This window comes from Musca autumnalis, unplaced genomic scaffold (genome assembly GCF_047663935.1).
Source record: "Musca autumnalis isolate F117 unplaced genomic scaffold, ASM4766393v1 scaffold_1, whole genome shotgun sequence".
NCBI lineage: Eukaryota > Metazoa > Arthropoda > Insecta > Diptera > Muscidae > Musca > Musca autumnalis.
The window spans coordinates 303,479,327-303,499,205 of record NW_027411644.1 but is presented as its reverse complement, the minus strand read 5'-3'; the positions used below and the strand labels follow the sequence as shown (position 1 = coordinate 303,499,205).

The window sequence follows — 19,879 nt, the reverse complement described above, 5'->3', positions numbered from 1 at the left end:
AACCAAATACATACATTTGTGGACACTTTCACAGGTTTGAGTCTTACCAAAATATTTATATTCCAAAAAACCAATACAATACACACATTTCATTCATTCCAAAGCCTCTTTTATTAAGTTTCTCTGTTCATCTATATCATTTTTCAATAGCTTAGCTTCGGTTTCAATTTCCAATTTCTCTGATTCCAATTTCAGCTTACATCCCTCAAGTTCACTGTGTACCATTTCCAAACACTTAAGATCACTCATAAACTGTTCAAATACTTGCCACCATGAATCAAGATTCGTCACAGGTTCTGTTGCGGATTTGTGATTAGCGTTATCAACTGTTGGTAAATCGATGTCTACTTCTATATCGGAGAGAATTTCGTCTAATGTCGGTGGACTTGGTGGTGTTATATGTTTATTTTTAGATTTTTTAAACATATTTTTAGTTTGATTTGTTTATGCTACGTCGTCGCGTTAATTTTTCTGATAAAAACAATGGAATTAACAGCTGTTTCCAGTATAACGTCATAAATGTTTGACAGAATACAAATGTTGCCGGATGTTTATATAAGTTATTACCATTTGTCAATAAGTGGCAATACATGTTCTCATAAGCATGGCTTTTTTCATACGAAAAATTGAAAAATACATTTGTGCTCTGTTCCTTTACGTGCCTGAGGTTACCATTTTTAACCTGTAAAGTGTTCCCTTACGTTTAATAGCATACAATTTGTATGATAGCAGTTTACCACTTTTACCATTTTCTGCCACTGTTGCCATTTTTAAAAGTAAAGGAACAGACCATTGATAACACTGCTCAACAAAATTGAAAAAGTTGAATGTTTCAGACGAAATTGCAGTTGTTTCTAGAGGAAATCGGCGAGTTATTTTCAAATCCGGTCCCGGTTTTTCTCAATCAGCTCTTGTTTTTGAGATATAGCTCCAAATCGGTTTTTACGAGTTTAACCCAGACTTTCGTTATTTTCGGATACAAACAAATATTTTTTGTGGGTTTTTCGACATTAATATATTAAGGAGTAACAATCCAGGGGTAACAATCTTGACGCGATGCGAGGGCTTAAGGCCACAATCTCCCCCACCTAGTTCTGGAAACTGGGCCGAGGAGATTGTGGTCGACCAAAGGTTACCCACGTAGTGATCTCCTACGTAACAGAGATCCCCTAACGCCGGGGTGTTAAGCGTACCCGTGCCTATCGGTGTTCAAGGTTTGCAGTAAGGGTACCTACTGTAGTAGAACGGAGCCTCATTGAGATACCTGGGCGCCTCAATGTAGTACAGGCTTAGTTGACAAGTCCTTGCCATGGTACAGGAGGGCTATGCCATGGTCGACCTCCATTCCCCCATCAATTCAATGACGCATGGATTACAAAATTAAAACTTACACAAAACCACCAAAAACCCCAAAAAATAAAGATGCCGACAAAACCGCAACGCCCATGGACTATGATATGACCACACCAGACAGAACATTATCTTCGGGAGGGGACGGACTAGAGTCACCAAACATTGGACTGGTTGAGGACAGTCTTGCTAGATCTACACCCACTGGACCTAGTAGTGCAGGAACAGGCAGCAATGAGTGCCCTTCGGCGATTTTTAGGTTATGGCCGAATCATGGGGGCAATGAACTTTATATTATACATTTGAATACTGGATTGTATAGTAGACACCCTAAGCATATCCGGAGTACCATATGAAGATTCTATGACTTCCACCGATGACGTAATGACAGCTTAAAGTACTCAAAATAAGCAATTTTTACAAGGTCCGTCGTATACTTTCTATATTTTGTTGATATATACTCACCATAACTATTTCAAAAATGATTTGTATCGAGCGTACAACATCTCCTTAATATATTAATGTCTAAAAACCCACAAAAAAATATTTGTTTGCATCCGAAAATAACGAAAGTCTGGGTTAAACTCGTAAAAACCGATTTTGAGCTATATCTCAAAAACAAGAGCTGATAGAGAAAAACCGGGACCGGATTTGAAAATAACTCGCCGATTTCATGTAGAAGCAACTGCAACTTCGGTTGAAACAAAAGTCCTGTTGACCAGTGTAATCACAGTTTTACATGTCAAATGATTATTTCCTCTGCAAGACAAGAAGAGAGAGAGAGAGGAAAAAATGTGATTTTTGTGTCACAAAAACGCACGTTGTTGGAGCATTTTGTCATGTTTACGTTAAGCGCTCGGCACATACGGTGCGTTGTGCGTTGCGTTACAACAACCACATGAAAAAAGTGTAAGTGAAGCCAAGTTTTTTGAAAAACAACAATATGGCTGACGCATTAAAGTTAAACATAATTTAACTGTTTTGGGACAACGCGTGTTCCAACGTGTCACTAAACGGACCGTATGTGCCGAGGACATGCGTAACCTGAGTAGTTTTTCTATATATGTTATATTTATAGCAACGCATAGTCGATGGTCAGACTAGCAAGGTTTCTTGAAACCAATTTCGTTAAAGTTTCTTTTCAAGTTTCGTTAGTGTCCACACACGTTAACGTGAAATTTAAGATTTTTGCATGTCCTCTTTATTTTACCATTCGCGTTTGTTGTGTTTCTCATACCAATAAAAACAAAACAAACATAAATAAACTAAAAACAACACAAAATAATTAATATTAATAATTAAATTAATAGTTAAATTTTCACTATTTCATTAATTAATTGTTTTTATTAAATCTTTTTATGCTTGTTTTGTTGCTTCAGAAAATAAAAATGAAAGAAAATGGAAGAAAAAAATCTTGCAACGAATAACAAGAAGAGGCAACACAACAAACACAACAAACACAGAAAACCATGTACATGGGTTTCACTACTTCATACCCCTCGCCTATAAACTGGACGTCGCCATGTTGAAATCGTGCTAGTCTGACCATCGACAAAGGTTTACTATACCTTTTTTTAATTTAATTATATATTTTGAGAAAATATCTATTAAAAACGTTAAAACATTTGTTATTATCTCATCAACACTATTATACTTGAGTAGTTTTTTTCTACTTGCCAATCAATCATTGAGAAAACATGTACTAAAATTTAAAAAAACAATCATTTGTATTTATCTCATGATAATCATTCTATTTGAGTAGTTACTTACTTGCCGAACGCTCAGTAACTTATCATAATTATAAGTTATTTTTAAGATAACAATATTTTTATGTGTAACTTGGAGTAGTTTAATTTGCAATTTAATTATAATCGGCGATAGGGCTTAAAATTGCATTCACTGAAAGAAATAAATAAAATAAATAAATAGTTTGGTATTCAATTGTTTAAAAATGTCCACGTTTACTGTCTACGAAAATTACCAGACAGTGCCGAGACAACTAGCCAAATGTTTGTATTTATTATGCCCGTAATTTGTACGCGTAGTTATCTATGAGTTCATAGATATCCCCCGTGTAAGCAAAATTTCATAATTTCAATCCATAGGTAACGTTACCGGGTCGAAAACGGTCGTGTTACTTACACCAAGGATTGATCGTTGCCAATGTGTTAAAAATAGTAAAACACTTATATGTGGCAATGTTTTTATGAAATCAAGAATGAAAATCACCAATGTTACAACATGTTTTCAAAATTTACACGCCTCGGTAAATGGCACGTAGAAATTACCAAACGCATAGCTAAAGATAACTAATAGATAGCTACCTACCCGGTTACCTAGGTCTAGAAATTACGGGCATTAGTAGATCAGAGTTGGATTTTGAGACAGTCTGTCATTTGTAAACGCAGGGTTATATGACATCAACTACGTTCTCTGGCAACTCTCCATTCAGCTGCCTTTCCGTATTGGCAACTCAACCACATTGCAGAATAGCAACTCTGTGTTGTAAACATTTCTTTGCCGCCTTCATATGTTTTCTTTTGCGAAAACACAAAAAATTGCGCGTGTGAACATACAAAAAGAAAATAGCTAAAGTATAAAATAATAAAAAATGACGAATAATAATACAAATAATGCTGCCACACAACAACGTAATGTTGAAAATGCTGCGAGATCAAAAAATCCTATGGAAACATTTCCCGATGTCTTCTCATATAAATCGCCCAAGGAAGCAGAATATAGTCTTTATTGTCGTGCCAAAGGAGACATGGATAGTAAAACATTGAAGTGGGCATTTAAACTGGCCGAGAAAAATGTTGCACCCTTTTACAAAGAGCTCAGTATGGGATGGCAACCAAAAGTCAAACAAAATGATCTCATGAAGGGATGGGCAAGATATTTGGTAGCAGTTGATAAGAGTAAGACACCTGTTGCATATGCCATGTTTCGTTTCGATATGGATTATGGTCATCCGGTTTTATATTGGTAAAATATGAATAAATTTATGTAAATGTTACAATAATCGATTGATTGTATTTTTATTTCCAGCTACGAAATGCAAATAGAGCCCTCAGCACAGCGCCAAGGTTTGGGAAAACATATGATGTTGGCCTTGGAACGTTGTGCCAAACACTGGAAAATGGACAAAATAGTGCTTACAGTTTTGAAAAATAATGACAATGCTCGGGCGTTCTTTAAAACTATTGGTTATGTTCTGGATGATTCCTCACCAGATGTCTTGGAAAAGGCTGACTATGAGATTCTAAGTAAATCTGTGTGTGATTAAACTACAACCTAAGTTAAGAGTTACAATAAGTTTACTAAACAAGTTAACATATAAATCATAAGTTATAGCAAAATAAGACGAGGCTGAAAGTGGCAGAAAAAAATTTACTTGAAGACACTGAATCATTCAAATTTCATTAAGTTAGTTAAAATAAAATAAGATTCGAAAGTGCCGCATAAATCACACTAATAGTTAAGCTGTGTTAAGAATAAACAAATCAACACTATAACATACAAATTCCACAAATAAAGCAAGACTCAAATATCCATTTTCAAATAGAAAACCAAAACTCAATAACTTTCCATTATCAACAACAAAATCAAATCAGTTTTTCTCAAATAAAACAAAGACGCAAACAATTCAACGTTCAACAACCCAATCAAGAAAAGCACCATTTATTGTTCAAATACATTTATACAAAACGTTTAAATTCTTCTTCCATGTATTTGGCCATACGAATATCCTTGGCGCTCAGACCGCCTACATCATGTGTTGACATTGTAACTTGAAGCTTATTGTAAACATTAAACCATTCTGGATGATGATTCATTTTCTCAGCCAACAATGCCACACCGGTCATAAATCTAAATGATTGATTGAAATCTTGGAAAATATATTCACGATAAATAGCATCACGTCCATTAACCATAGACCAACCAGCATCCAGAAGAGGTTGCAATTGTTCAGTGCGTTCTTGTTCGGTAAGTTTAGCCTGAAAATACACATTTTAATAGAGAAATTGTTGAAATGGTTATTAGATTATTGTTATAAAACATTTTTACGATTGAATTGATAATGTTGATACTGTTGCTTATTGTAAATGTAGGTGCATATATCTTGAATGATTCTATGTACTGGATATAATGAAATGAGATAAAGATGTCATGTCTCCCCCTCATTACCAAAAATAGAATTGATGTATGCTAGACCATGATCTCTGAAAAAAACTACAGAGAAACAGATATGTAGAAAGCCTTCATATTTTTTCAACTACAATGCTCATCAAACAAGTTTGGATTTAGTATACCAGTCCCCCTATTCTGTAACTTCTTATTAACCTTACTCATTGTTTATTTTACAACAATTTCATTTGCTTGTTTTGTAGTTGTTACAAAAACAAAAGGCTTGTTTTGTAGTTGTTACAAAAACAAAAGGAATTTTAACAACTTTTCTATCGATAAAAGTTACAGAATAGGTCTACTGTAGACCTATTCTGTAACTTTTATCGATTAAAATGTTTTTCGCCATTATCGCAAAACTATCGAGAAACATTCGAAAACGATATCGTTTTCGATAGCAATGGTATTTTTTTATTCCTTTATTTATTCCGCTTGGGAACATGTGGCTTCTACAAGAGAATTCCATCTTACTTTATCGTAAAAAATATTTGTTGTTGGCGTTTTTTTATTGTTGGACTGCAGAATTTTACATCTTTGTGTTTATTTCAGCTTTAGTCCATATTTTGTTGTAATTCAATTGTTTGAATAACAACAAAATATTTTAAAGTGGATATGAAATTGATTAGTTGCGGGCGAAGGGTAGGGAATACTATAGTTTCAGTTGTCACCAAACAACTTCATCAGTTCCCTTTTTCGCCGACTCTGTATCGATAAACAGGTCAATAAAGCCATCTAGCAAATTAAATAAAATGAGAAATTAGGTCCTGACCCGTACATGGAATGTATGGAGGTAGCAGTCAGGTGTGAAACTGCCGAGATAGAGTTGCTGAACGTATACATCCCGCCGAGAAATAGCTGTATCTCAGATTACGAGCCTGACATTAGCCCGCTTTTGAAAGGTCATAATCGTGTGGTCCTGGGGGACTTTAATGCGCATCATGAGGTGTGGCATTCGGCCCTCGGAAACGACTAGAGGGGTACAGCGCTGGCTGAGCAGATTGATAGCTCTACGTTTTGCACGGTCAATGAGGACGCCCCTACCAGAATTAGAGAAGAATGTCACAGTTCGCCAGACATAACCATCGTGTCACCTGGTCTGACAAATGACGTCACCTGGCAACCCGTCATTTCCCTTGGATCAGACCATCTTCCCATAATTGTCTCCATTAGCAGACCACCCGATTTCATCACCTCTGAACGCCGCTCGTTCGTCAATCGTAGGAAAGTTGATTAGCCGAGTTTCGGAGAGTTCACCAATTATCCTTCTGATGTTCGGGTAACGGAAAGGACGTTCCGAGACATCATCACTGCTGCAGCCGCTCGCATATCCCTGCTGGACGAATACCGGAAGACCAAATTTTCCAGCAGAGGCGACGGGATTAGCAAACGAGCGCGATGAGCTTCGTCGAGCCAACCCCAATGAGCCCATAGTAAGGGAGCTGACACTGGAAGTTATCAGGCTGGTCGGCGAACATAAGCGGAACAGTGGTCATCATCTGAAGAGTTGCAACATTGGAGCCGGTATAAGTGAATTGTTGTTGTTGTAGCATCACGAAACCTACGTTGAAGCATAGGTTTGATTCTGTGACTATGGTTTCGGGTCAATCCGGTACGTAGGAACCTGCTGCCGTGGGATTGTGAAGTGAATTGTGGGCAACGGTTATGTCACTCTCGAAACCTGGAAGGATGGAAGATAGAACCTCAGTTACGTTTGGCGATGTTACGTTAACTGACCCAAAGAGGTGCGCAAGTTATTTCAATCGACAGTTTGTCGAGCACACCGAGAGTGACAGGGCGAAGAGAAGAGTATTACGTCACATCAGATCTCTTCCTGCCGAGGATGAACCACCACAGTTTACAATGGATGATGTTGCGAATGCCATCAGGAACGCTAAATCATCCAAAGCGTTGGGCCCTAATGGAATTTCCATGGTAATGTTGAAACAGCTGGATGAGCCAGGAGTGGAGTATCTCACTAAAGTTCTCAACTTGTCGCTTGCCATCCTCATTGTTCCCGAAGTCTGCAAAATGGGCAGGGTGGTCCCGCTACGGAATCCAGGCAAGGATGCCAGCAAAAGTGAATTGTACAGGCCGATTTCGCTTTTTTCGCCCGTAGCAATGACCCTTGAGGCCTTAGTCCTCCCCGGTATTAGGAGTAGCTATCAAGTTGCCGATCATCAGCATGGACTCCGTAAGCAGCACAGCACGACAACAGCGCTACACGCCGTCTCCACACATATTTGTCGAGGACTCAACCAGGAGCGGCCGTGTGATAGAACAGTGATGGTGGCACTTGATTTATCAAAAGCCTTTGATACAGTCCAAGCTGTATGAGGACATTGAGCAGACAACCCTCCGGCCAAGCTTGGAACATTGGATAGTCAATTATATGTGTGGACGCCAGTCGTACGTGGAATTCAGATGGCATCAAGATCGTAACGTAAGCGGACGATTGCACGATCCTGGCGTCAGGTACCTTACCTGATGACATCTGTGAGAGGCAGAACTCCTATTTAACCGATCTTACCACCTTTTTCCACGCGAGGAATATGCAGATATCCGCCACTAAATCGAAGGCCACTCTGTTCACCACATGGACGGGACAGTATAGAATAGAGTTGAATATGTCCCAATTTCCATTAAGCGAGTTTACTTGCGGCAATTGTCAGTTTGTAGGTTAGAGAGGGTGCTGAGAGGCAAAGGGTTACCATATGCCTCACCTCTCTCTCTCCTACAAAATGACAATTGCCGCAAGTAAACTCGCCCAATGTAAATTGGGACTATCAGGGTCGATGGTAGCAGAACTCCGACCACAAACTGCCCCAAAATTCTGGGGGTCACATTCGACAGCATCTTCATGTCGTTCGTGCATGCCACAGCTATCTGCGTCAAACTGAAAAGTAGGAACAAGGTCCACAGGTCCCTAGCCGGCAGCACTTGGATGCAGATAAAGAAACCTTGTTGACCACATATAAAGCGATAGGTCGGTCTGTGGTAAGCTATGCGGCGCCAGTTTGGTCCCCGAATGTATGTGACACGCAGTGGTATAAGATTCAAATTTGTCAGAACGCCGCCCTGAGAACAGCAACAGGGTGCCTCCTCGAATCTACAGTGGACCATCTACATGAGGAGGCAAAGATTCTTCCAGTACGACAACATAATGAGATGCTATCGTTGCAGTACTTGCTTGGGTGTTACCGTGATAGCCATCCCAATCACCATCTGCTGGCCACCGATACACCCAGGCATATCAAGAAGGATATTCATGCTCTAGAGACGACGGTCCAACAATATAGGAGAGAACCTCTAGATCAACAGGCATATCAGACAGGTTTGAACAGCATTCACACGGACATAGTTGCTAAGACCATAAGCAATTATTGCGTGAATGCAGTCATCGGAGCACATCCCCCATTTATCGCATCTGAAGAGCGTCAGCTGCCACGACAAACCAGAGTAGTTTTGGCTCAATTACGCTGGGGATATGGCAGTCGCCTAAATTCCTATTGGGCGGGAATCGATCGCACCGTGCAAGACATCTGCCCAGTATGCAGCATGGGCCCGCACGATACTAAGCACCTATTCAACTGCCCCGCCAACCTACTCATCTGACTCCAGTGGATCTGTGGTTACATCCCATCGAAGTAGCCAACTTCCTGGAACTGGAGATAAACCCAGAGCCAGATTGAACAGGAGAACGAACATACAAACATAATAATAAAACACTCTTACAACAACAACAACTAGAGTAGTTTTGGCTCAACTACGCTCGGGATATTGCAGTCGCCTAAATTCTTATTGTACCGAAATCCACCGCGCCGTGCAAGATATCTGCCCAGTATGCAGCATGGGCCCGCACGACACAAAACACCTTTTCAACTGCCCCGCCAAACCTACTCATCTAATTCCAGTGGATCTGTGGTTACATCCCATCGAAGCAGCCACTTTCCTTGAACTGGAGATAGATCCAGAGCCAGATTGAACAGAAGAACGAACATACAAACATAATATTAAACACTGTTACAACAACAACACTCCAACTGCAATCTTACTTCCAAATTTCAGGATACCAAATCTGTCGGTTCGTCCAAACCCAAATTTATTCCAAGTGATATACCATTTAGTACATTTCGTACACATGAGTACACGTTTCCAAAGCCACCTCCTTATATCAACCCTACTTCTTAACATTGATTCTTATTCCAAATTTCAAGCTTTTAGCTCTATCCATTCACATAATACCAAATGGTACCAAATATAGTACATTTTAGTACTTCCGTACACTTATAGTCCGAGTTTCTGAAAAAAACGTTTGGTACATCTATCCTTCATTTCATGAGTCACTCACATACCAAATTCCATTCTAGCTCTAACGGTTCGACAAATACAAATAGTACAATATTTAGTACCTTTTAGTATTTTTCGTACAGTTCTAGTAAGAATTTCCAAAATTCCGGCCATTATTAACACCTTCGGACTAAGACTGACCCTCTTCCAAAATTTTAAAGTTCTAGATTTAGTCGTTTAGCCTGGGCGTTGATTATTTGTCGGTCAGCCAAACAAATGGTACCATTTTTATTTTTTTTATATTTTGTACGCTTTTCGAATTTTCAAAATATTTCAATACAACCTTCGCCGCAGACAGAACTAAACCTCACCCAAAATTTCATGATTATAGCCTCAGCCGTTTCGCCTGGGCGTTGATTATTAGTCGGTCAGCCATACAAATTGTTCATGTTCGATTATGGACTATATGTTCGATTATGGACTATATCGTTCCACTCCTTCGGGTACCTCCCACACAAAATTTCAAAATTTATTGCAAATGTGCAGTTTAAAGAGATGTCTAAGATAGTTTTATTTTAAAGTTTTACATACAGAATATAACGGAGTAAGTCCAAGAAAGAAATGACTTAAGCAAGAATGTCAGCCGCTTTTATACCGAGGTTATAACCTATGACATGGATAAAGAATACTTAATTTTAAAATACCTATCATATTCTAGATTTTAAGGCAGAAAAAATATACGGGACTTTGGAAGTCGGAAGTAGTACCTTTAGTTATTTAAATTTTTTTTAACATAACTGTCCATTTTGGAACATTTATGGTACTTGACATTTGAATCCCATTTTGCAATTTTAATAGCTCTGTTCCTCTACGTGCGAAAGTCTTCCAGGTTTTACTCGAAAAGTGTTATGAGATCATTTCATTACTTTTACCATTTCATAACGTAAAGGAATACACCAAATGTGGTACTTTAAGCAATAAAATACAATATACATAACAAAAATATTTATTCAGGTTTGATTAATATATTTTTCTATAATAGTAATAAAAAGCAATTACTATAATAACAGAATAATAGGCAGTTACGATTATACTACCAGAATATATTAGCAATTCTTTATTATAGTAAAATCGTAGGAGTTTCCCTTTATCAACCTTGAAGTATCAAATGCATGTTGTAATTACATACTTCTCAATAAGAAGTACAGCGAAAGTCATGCAGTTGTGACCGCATTAGAATGTAATAATTAAAAACTGGTTTGAGATACTCTAACACGGCACACACACGAATTTTCGTACATTCTTGTTAATACAGAGCTATTTAACTTATATTAAATCAAATCTGAATAAATTTCCAGAATGTCCAATTCGTCTCTTATCAATACTGGATTGACCTTTAAGGCCACGTTTAAAAATGATTTAAAATTTGACTAACTTTCAAATTGCAAACAAACGAACATGTAAAACAAATTGTTGATATGTTGTGTACCCAAATGAGTCAACAAGTGTTTATTTGTTTTCAACTTTTCATGGATTTGATTGGTAGTTGTCAATCCCTTCTAATGTACACATATTTACTATATTGCTACTTACCATTTTTTTCTTTTTCTGTATGGGAACTGTAGCAGTTGTTGAACTGTTTCTTATTGTCGTCAAGTTATTGGTTGTGGCAACAAGTCTTGCTCTCTTCTCCACAGGCTTTGAAATACTGAAATCAAAGATTGTTGTTAAATCCAATTCATAAGCTTTATGTATTCAATTTTTTTCTTCTTTCGTGGAGATGGTGTGTCTTGTCTGGTCTGCTATACGCATACACTCTCATAAACCATACTTACTCATTCCGGCTACAGAGAGCTGTTGTTATACATCTCATTTGACTATTGATACAGGAATTTGTTGCTTTTGAATTAATAACATTTGGTATTCGAACTAGTTTTTCGAATATTTTTAACATTTTTATTATCAGAATGTCTTTAATTTTATAGTTTTTTGTGTTTCCAGCTTCCCAATAAACCAAACCAGCCGGTTACTACAGTAGTTGGTTTGTTATTGTTTTAATGTGGAACAGCTGTTTTGCTTGGTCGGAGATGCCATATCGAATGTTGTTATTTCACATTAAATATTACCGTTATTGGTGGTGGTTTTTTTGAATGTTTGAAGTTTATATGAAATTATACCAACTTTAAAGACCTGAAGAATTGTACATCCAATGTTAGAGATTAGTTGTTTTTCTCAGGAAATAATTTGATAGCCTTCTTAATCTAGCCTCTAACAGATAAATTACTGGTGGTCTTATACTACGTTTACATTAACGAAATCTACTCGATTTCAACAGTCAATTCCTTTGCGTATATGTCAAATGAAAACTCATCTAAAATCCATTGGATTCCATTTGACGTTTGAGCAATGGGATTGAGAAATTAAATCGAGTGGCTTTCGTAAATGTAAACGTAGTATTAAGATAAAACAAGGCTAACGAAGTATTTTCTGTGAAAACTGACAAGAAGTTAGTGAATTATGAGAAAAACAAAAACCGTCTAATCTTTGAATTCCTAACGGTTTACTATTAATGCCCGTAATTTCAACACGTAGCTATCTATGAGTTCACAGATATCTCCCGTGTAAGCAAAATTTTTTAATTTCAACGCATATGTAGGTAACGTTACCGAGTCAAAAACGGCCGTGTTACTTACACCAAGGATTTTACCTGGTTAATCGTTGCCAATGTGTTAAAAGTTGTAAAACACTTCTATTTGGCAATGATTTTGCGAAATCATGAATGAAAATCACGAATATTACCACATGATTTCAAAATTTACACGCCTCGGTAAATGGCATATAGAAATTACCAAACGCGTAGGTAAAGATAACCGTTTACCCAGACGTTGAAATTACGGGCATAAATGTTCTGGCGGGACCTAGTGGATTTCAAAGGACCCATTTCTTCACAATCCTACGTTTCTTGGCACAACAACAATGTTTTGTCTGTCAAAAATATTTATCTGGAGCCTTAAACAGGTGCTGCGTAGTATGCGGACCGGTGCCACATGCTGGGCAGATATTCCGCGTGCCATCAATCCTGGCCCAGTAAGAATTAAGGTGGATGCACCAACCAGATCTAAGTTGCGCCAACACGACTCTCGTTTGTCTTGGCAGCTGCTGTTCTTCGGCTGCCACGGGTGGTGGATGATCTCCGAGGACTATATTCACACTGTAGGCTGCCAGAGCCTCTGCAACCGCATAAGTACGAATGTCTCTTAAACCTGCCTGGTATGCACGTTGATTTAGAGGTTCTCTTTTATATCTTTGGACCTCTCTCATCCTGTTGTGACGACTCACAGGAAGGATCTTTGTCTCCTCATGTAAATGGTCCACTGCAGACATGAGGTGACACCCTGTAGCTGTTCTGATTTGACAGATTTGTAGTTTATCCCATTGCGTATCACTTACGTTAGCAAACCACGCTGGCGCCGCATAGCTTACCACAGACCGGCCTATCGCGTTGTATGTGGTTAACAAGGTTTCTTTATCCGCACCCCAAGTGCTGCCGACTAGGGACTTGAGGACCTTGTTCCTGTTTCTCAGCTTATCGCAGATAACTGTAGTATGCTGGGACGACTTATACATGCTATCGAATGTGACCCCTAGGACTTTGGGGTAGTTTGTGGTCGGAATAGTTGCCACCGTCGACCTGCACATTCAGTGGGAGTTTCATTTGCGTCGTCCATGTGGTGAACAGTGTGGCTGTTGACTTAGTGATGCATATTTTCTTATTCTTCGCGTGGAAAAACTCTACAAGATCAATGAGATAGGCATTTAGCCTTTCACAAACGTTAACGATATTGGGACCTGACGCCATGAGTGTACAATCATCCGCGTACGTAATTAACTCAATGCCGTCGGGAGGGCGTGGAATTGCAGAGAGGTAGAGGTTAAACAGTTCCGGAGATATCACCCCTCCTTGGGGAACTCCCTGCTTCACTCTACGGGGTTTGGTCTTCCTGTCTCTGAATTCCACGTATGACTGGCGACCACACAAATAGTTGATGAACCAGCGTTTCAGACAAGGCCGGAGGGTAGTATTCTCGATATCCTCAAACAGCCTAGCATGGCTGACCGTATCAAACGCTTTGGTCAGATCCAATGCTACCATCACTGTTCTGTGACATGGTTTGTCCTGGTTGAGCCCTCGTCCAATATATGTGGAAATGGCGTGCAGTGCTGTTGTGGTACTGTGCTGCTTCCGGAACCCGTGTTGATGATCTGCAACTGGATAACACGTTCTGATGCTGGGGAGGAGTAATGCCTCGAGTATCTTTGCTACTGGTGATAGAAGTGAAATCGGCCTGTACGACTCACCTTTACTGGCAGCTTTGCCAGGTTTCAGCAGCGGGACCACCCTGCCCATCTTCCAGGCATCGGGAACTATTAGGGTGGCTAGCGATAAGTTGAGGACCTTACTTAAATACTCGACTCCTGGGCCATCCAGCTGTTTTAGCATCACCATAGAAATTCCGTCAGGTCCAAGCGCTTTGGCGGTTCTTCTTCGGCTGGAAGAGATCGCAAACGACGCAAAACACTTCTCTTCGCCCGGTCGCTATCGGGTTGCTCGATAAATTGTCGGCAGAAATAGCCAGCGCACCTCTTCGGATCTGTCACAGCCACGCCGTTAAACGTGACAGATGTCCGATCTTCTCTCCTACCAGGGTTCTATAGCGCCTTAACCGTTGTCCACAATTTATTACAGCCGGCTCCAATGTTGCAGCACTTCGGATGTTCTAGCCACTTTTTCCGCTTGTGTTCACTGACTAATCTATTGACTTCCATTGTCAGTTCCCTGATTCTGGGGTCGTTAGGGTTCGTACGGCGAAGCTCATCACGCTCATTAGCTAATCCCGTCGCCTCTGCTGGGAAATTGGGTCTTATTTCAGGTATTCGACCAGCAGGGATAAAGCGAGCGGCTGCAGCAGTGATGATGTCTAGGAACTTCCTCTCTGCTACCCGAACATCAGAAGGACTGGGCAGTTCTCTGAAGCGTTGATTAGTGAACTCTCTGAAACCTTGCCAATCCGCTTTTCCATGATTAATGAAAGTGCGGCGTTCAGAGGTTATGAAGTCTGGTGGTCTGTTTATGGAGATGAGGAGATGGTCCGACCCAAGGGAAATGACGGGTTGCCATGTCACGTCATTCGTCAGACCATGTGACACGATGGATATGTCAGGCGAACTGTGGCAGTCTCCTCTAATCCTGGTGGGTGCGTCCTCGTTCGCAGTGCAGAATGTGGAGCTATCTATTTGCTCAGCCAGATCTGTACCTCTCTGGTCATTCCCTAGAGCTGAATGCCATAACTCGTGATGTGCATTGAAATCCCCTAGGACCTGCCGATTATCACCTCGCAACAGAGGCCTGATGTTAGGCAAATAACGCGGGGCACAGCTATTGACCGGCGGGATATACACATTCAGCAGTTCTATCTCGGCGGATCCACACCTTACCGCTACCCCCATACACTCCAAGTATGGGTCACTAGAGTCTATCTCAGGCGAGAAAGGTCTGTACTAGACAGATTGGTGCAGTAGGAATGCAAGCCCTCCACCCCCACTTCTCGTACGATCCTGGCGAAGAACGTTGTATCCATCACAACTCCGAAGACAGCAGTTGTTGCTCAGCTTCGTTTCCTGGATCGCCGCGACCATAATCTTTCTCCGACTCATAAAGTCCACGATCTCATTGATCTTGGTTCGAAGACCATCGCAGTTAAACTGCAAGAATGTTACATCCTCAGGAACTGGGACAGCAATACGCGGTGTTAACGTCTGCTGCTGATACTGCTGTCTGGGAGATTGCGGGGGAGTTTCATAATCCGATGATGTTGATGATGAAGACTCACTGGGGTTTATATTGGCGCAGCACGAGGCAACAAAAACCCTGTCGTAATACTCCCTCAGGTAGGTGAGGCCTGAACATTTTCTGAAATGCACCCATCCTTGGCACCCGTTGCATCTCATTGACACCGACCTATGGTGGATGAGACGTTGACAAACGGCGCAGAACCATGGCCCGGGGTTACTCTTAATCCCGGCACGGACCAAAAGAATCCGGAGCAGGCATTCCGGGACATGCCGCTCCCAAAATAAAAATAAAGACGAACACGAACAAGTAGTTGCTGAGGTGACGGCCCCTGGCCGAGAAGATGGTTCCTCGGGTCAATCCGGTACATAGAACCGGCCGTCGTGGGATTGGGAAAATCGAAGTGATGAGCTTCGTCGTATGAACACTGAGGACCGATTTTGCATCTCTTAGAAATTCCATTCCCTTTTCGCTATCTGTTTAGAACACCCATTGAAACTATTCCGTTTGCAGCTGAAGACATCACCTTGGCCAGGTATATGTTCGTTAATGTTTTTATACCCTCCACCATAGTATGGAGGGTATATTAGGTTTATTTTTCCGTTTGTAACGCATTGGAAAAATCATTTGCGACCCTACAAAGTATATATATTCAATTCCACCTCTTTATGATTTGGATGTCTAAAAACGAAGGTGCAGTAATCTGTCACTATACAATTGGAGAATCGATTCTTTGCTCGCCACGTGTCTCTATACTACCAATAAACTCAAGACCTGTGGGGGTTTAGCGGAGCTAACAATATAGACGAGTCCTAATTCGCCGCTATCAACACTGCCACCACCACTTGGACCATCTACATTACAGCAACACAATGGCATGCTTTCGTTGCAGTACTGTGAAAGTCATCCTAATCACCATAGGGTCCCCACCCAAGCAGGTCAAGAGGGATCTTCATGATCTAGAAAGATAGGTCCAGTGTTATAAGAGAGAACCCCTAAAGCAACACGCATATCAAGTAGGTTTGAATAGCATTTATGCGGATGCAGCCGCAGATGTCGTAACGAACTAACATATGAAATCGGTCCTCAGAGTACATCCCCCATCTTTCGCAGCTGATGAGCGTCAGCTGGCACGACAAACCAGAGTAGTTTTGGCTCAATTAAGCTCGGGATGACGCAGCAGTCTAATTTCCTATAGGGCAAGGATCTGCCTAGCATGCGGCACAGGCCCGCACCACACACTGCACCCTTTCAACTGCCCTGCCAAACTTACTCAACTAACTCCAGTTGATCTGTGGTTACATCCCATCGAAGCAGCAGCATTCCTAGAACTGGGGAAGACCCAGAGCCAGATTAAGCAGAAGAATGAATTTACAAACATATAATAAAAACACACTGTTACAACAACAACCTGCTCGTTCCACTAACGCCAAATTGCTGATATTTCAAGCCTCAGAAAAGTGTAGCCACTTTATGGAGCCGGTTATACCTATTTTCGATTACAAGAAATTAAAAAAAAAAAATATAATTAATAATATCGATGTTTTATTAAAAATTGTAAATATTTATTATAAAAAACATGATTATAAAACGTATACATATATTCTGAAATACTTTATAATTTTTCCATCATTTTTTTTCCTTAATTACTGCTATTTTGAGGATGATCATTATCTTCGATTTCATTATTTCCATAATAATCATAGTCTGGTGGATGAGTAGAAGAAGTTTTTACAATACCAGCCGACGGTGTAGTAGAAGTTTCAACCAAATTTTTAACATTTTCCACCGAGTTCATTGTTGGCGCCGCCACGGTTTCCAATTTAGGTGAGGAAGTTGTCGACTCCCACAACTTGGAAGTTTCTGTTGTTTTGCGCCAACGTAAGCTGTAGCGACTTCGTACAAAGGGTTTAAAGGTTACAGCATGGCAAACTGAAAATAAAATAAATTTGAAAAATTAAATTTTGAAAAAATATATTTAACTAGCGGACCCGGCGAACTTCGTCTCGCTATTAAGGAATAAAATTTCGTACAAAAACTCAATTTTCGATTTTTCCAATTTTCCGACTTTTCCAGAGAGATTTTCCGAAATTTTCTTCCGTAAAGACCTTCTCCTCGAAAATACGAATAACTGACAAAAAATTTTACAGAAATCGGCCTAGCCGTTCTCATTTTATGAATTACTATACATTTTTTACACCATTTTTATATATATACTAGCGGGCCCGGCGAACTTCGTCTCGCTATTAAGGAATAAAATTTCATACAAAAACTCAATTTTCGATTTTTCCAATTTTCCGACTTTTCCAGAGAGATTTTCCAAAATTTTCTTCCGTAAAGACCTTCTCCTCGAAAATACGAATAACTGACACAAAATTTTACAGAAATCGGCCTAGCCGTTCTCATTTTATGAATTACTATACATTTTTTACACCATTTTTATATATATAAGATAGATTTTGCATACATACCAAACACGCATGCCAAAAGTATAACCACGATGAGGAGATTTTTAAATTTCATTTTTCAATGAATTTCTGTATTGAACTGATTGCTAATTTCTTTAATCCCAGCCTTTTATATGCATGTCGTGATGGGTACTCTTTACCCCCATAGTTGATGATGCATTTCATTTATTGTCATCTGTTCCTCCCCAGAGGGACATGTGTATAGACTTGTTGTTGTAATCGATGAAATGAATTGCCTGCCAGTCTGCCTACATGAAAGCGAAAGTACTGATGTTCTTTTTATCACCATTTGCATGCGTTAATGATTGATTGCAGTGTATTTGCAATATCCATGTTGTGTTTCATTGGCCTTATGAGCCGGAACCACATATGCATCCATCCCTTGGGAACTTTGTAAGGTTCTTTGACTTCTTTTTATATTGTTGGACGAAAAAAAAACGTTTCAAAATGTTGAGGTACAGGAGTGATGTGCATTTTTTGGCATGTGTTATACACACATAACTATCAAACTATCAATCAAAGGAAATAAAATGAAAAATATTTTAGAAACGGTTCAAATTTATTCGATGGTTCTCCTAAATATTCCCAAGAAATCATTGGTGAATCTGAAGATCCATGTTCTTGAAAAATATATGAAACAAGTAAAAAAATATCAGTCGGCCTTGCCGACAGAGATATAGCCTCAGCCTATGTGAATTGAACCTTTCATCTACGGAAAGATCGAACGCATTTAGGGTATTTTCAGAATTTTGTCGCCCTTTTGGGCCATTTGAACTTGCCGACAAAAACGTGGATTAGGATTAAAGTTCAAAAGTGTTGCGGAGGAAGTGGATCTTATTTTGGGAGTCATATATTTTCGACAGATATAGTGCTCACTAGCCATTTCAGTGGTTTATCGTATAACGTTAGGATGAGGGATGTTCCAATCCCACGGAAGCGGGTTCTACGACACCGGATTGACCTAGAACCAAACAACTCCAGTTTTCCGGACCGTTTTCCGGCCAGCTGCTGTCACCTAGATGTATCGTGTTTGGAGCAGCATGTCCCGGAATTTCTGCTCCGAATTCTTTTGGTCCGTGCCAGCTTGGGGGAAAACCCAGTACCAATATATTTGTGTACGTCACATCCGCATCTTCACCCAAATCCAGGCTTCTATGCACTTGCCCATGCGAGCGACTATTTTGCTGCGTGAACATAGCCCCCACTTAGTCGTCGCACATGCAGCACTTAACACCAGCCGTTGTTGTTCCAATCCCTAAAAATGCATTCCTTTTGCTATTTAATTGCAATGGACACCGAAGCAAGATCGAGGAAATAGTGGACTTATTGAGTCGGAAGATTATCACGGTCGCTGCGGTGCAGAAAACCAAGCCAACAACAACTGTAGCGGGGCCAGAAGTGGAGGTGGTGGAGTAGCTTTCCTATTGCCCCAGTTACTCGTGTGGAACTGACGAGGTAGCTGTACTGCAGGTTATATGCCCAACATTAGCTCGCTTTTGGAATATCATAACCGTCCGGTCACGTGGGACTTTAATGCTCATCATGAGTTATGGCATTCGGTCGGAAAGGACCAGAGGGGTATCACGCTGGCTGAGATGATAAATATCTCTACGTTTTGCACGGTCAATGATGGGGCGTCATCATTGGCAGGGAGAATTAAAGTTCGCCAGACATAACCATCGTGTTAGCTGCTCTGACAAATGACGTCACCTGGCAACCTTGGTTCTCTTGGATCATA

General features: G+C 40.1%; 4 protein-coding genes across 4 annotated transcripts; 1 reads left to right on the top strand and 3 right to left on the bottom strand.

The window, feature by feature from the left end:
* Positions 1-93: 93 nt before the first annotated feature.
* On the bottom strand, positions 94-426 carry LOC141392506 (uncharacterized). The gene has a single exon (XM_073965447.1). It carries the CDS (start codon positions 424-426, stop codon positions 94-96), a length of 333 nt encoding a protein of 110 aa, XP_073821548.1.
* Positions 427-3,854: 3,428 nt separating this feature from the next.
* Naa40 (N-alpha-acetyltransferase 40) lies at positions 3,855-4,925 on the top strand. Its single transcript, XM_073962021.1, has 2 exons — positions 3,855-4,335; positions 4,399-4,925. The coding sequence occupies exons 1-2, from the start codon at positions 3,962-3,964 to the stop codon at positions 4,634-4,636; spliced, it is 612 nt and encodes a 203-aa protein (XP_073818122.1). The 5' UTR covers positions 3,855-3,961; the 3' UTR covers positions 4,637-4,925.
* A 70-nt stretch (positions 4,926-4,995) lies between these two features.
* On the bottom strand, positions 4,996-11,854 carry Pcd (pterin-4a-carbinolamine dehydratase). The gene is made up of 3 exons (XM_073962023.1): positions 11,658-11,854; positions 11,416-11,530; positions 4,996-5,348 (listed from the first exon to the last, which is right to left on the bottom strand). Exons 1-3 carry the CDS (start codon positions 11,774-11,776, stop codon positions 5,049-5,051), a joined length of 534 nt encoding a protein of 177 aa, XP_073818124.1. The 5' UTR covers positions 11,777-11,854; the 3' UTR covers positions 4,996-5,048.
* A 5,452-nt stretch (positions 11,855-17,306) lies between these two features.
* On the bottom strand, positions 17,307-18,213 carry LOC141391400 (uncharacterized). The gene is made up of 2 exons (XM_073964302.1): positions 18,145-18,213; positions 17,307-17,605 (listed from the first exon to the last, which is right to left on the bottom strand). The coding sequence occupies exons 1-2, from the start codon at positions 18,194-18,196 to the stop codon at positions 17,316-17,318; spliced, it is 342 nt and encodes a 113-aa protein (XP_073820403.1). The 5' UTR covers positions 18,197-18,213; the 3' UTR covers positions 17,307-17,315.
* Between the last annotated feature and the right edge of the window lie 1,666 nt (positions 18,214-19,879).

What these genes read in the sequence shown, in the direction of transcription:
- LOC141392506 (XM_073965447.1), bottom strand. Translation starts at nt 426, where the DNA reads ATGTTTAAAAAATCTAAAAATAAACATATAACACCACCAAGTCCACCG.
- Naa40 (XM_073962021.1), top strand. Translation starts at nt 3,962, where the DNA reads ATGACGAATAATAATACAAATAATGCTGCCACACAACAACGTAATGTT. An exon ending in GGTCATCCGGTTTTATATTG is followed by an intron (nt 4,336 to 4,398) that starts GTAAAATATGAA and finishes TTTTATTTCCAG; the next exon opens with CTACGAAATGCAAATAGAGC.
- Pcd (XM_073962023.1), bottom strand. Translation starts at nt 11,776, where the DNA reads ATGTTAAAAATATTCGAAAAACTAGTTCGAATACCAAATGTTATTAAT. An exon ending in GCTCTCTGTAGCCGGAATGA is followed by an intron (nt 11,531 to 11,657) that starts GTAAGTATGGTT and finishes CTTTGATTTCAG; the next exon opens with TATTTCAAAGCCTGTGGAGA. An exon ending in TACAGAAAAAGAAAAAAATG is followed by an intron (nt 5,349 to 11,415) that starts GTAAGTAGCAAT and finishes GTGTATTTTCAG; the next exon opens with GCTAAACTTACCGAACAAGA.
- LOC141391400 (XM_073964302.1), bottom strand. Translation starts at nt 18,196, where the DNA reads ATGAAATTTAAAAATCTCCTCATCGTGGTTATACTTTTGGCATGCGTG. An exon ending in ACTTTTGGCATGCGTGTTTG is followed by an intron (nt 17,606 to 18,144) that starts GTATGTATGCAA and finishes TTTTATTTTCAG; the next exon opens with TTTGCCATGCTGTAACCTTT.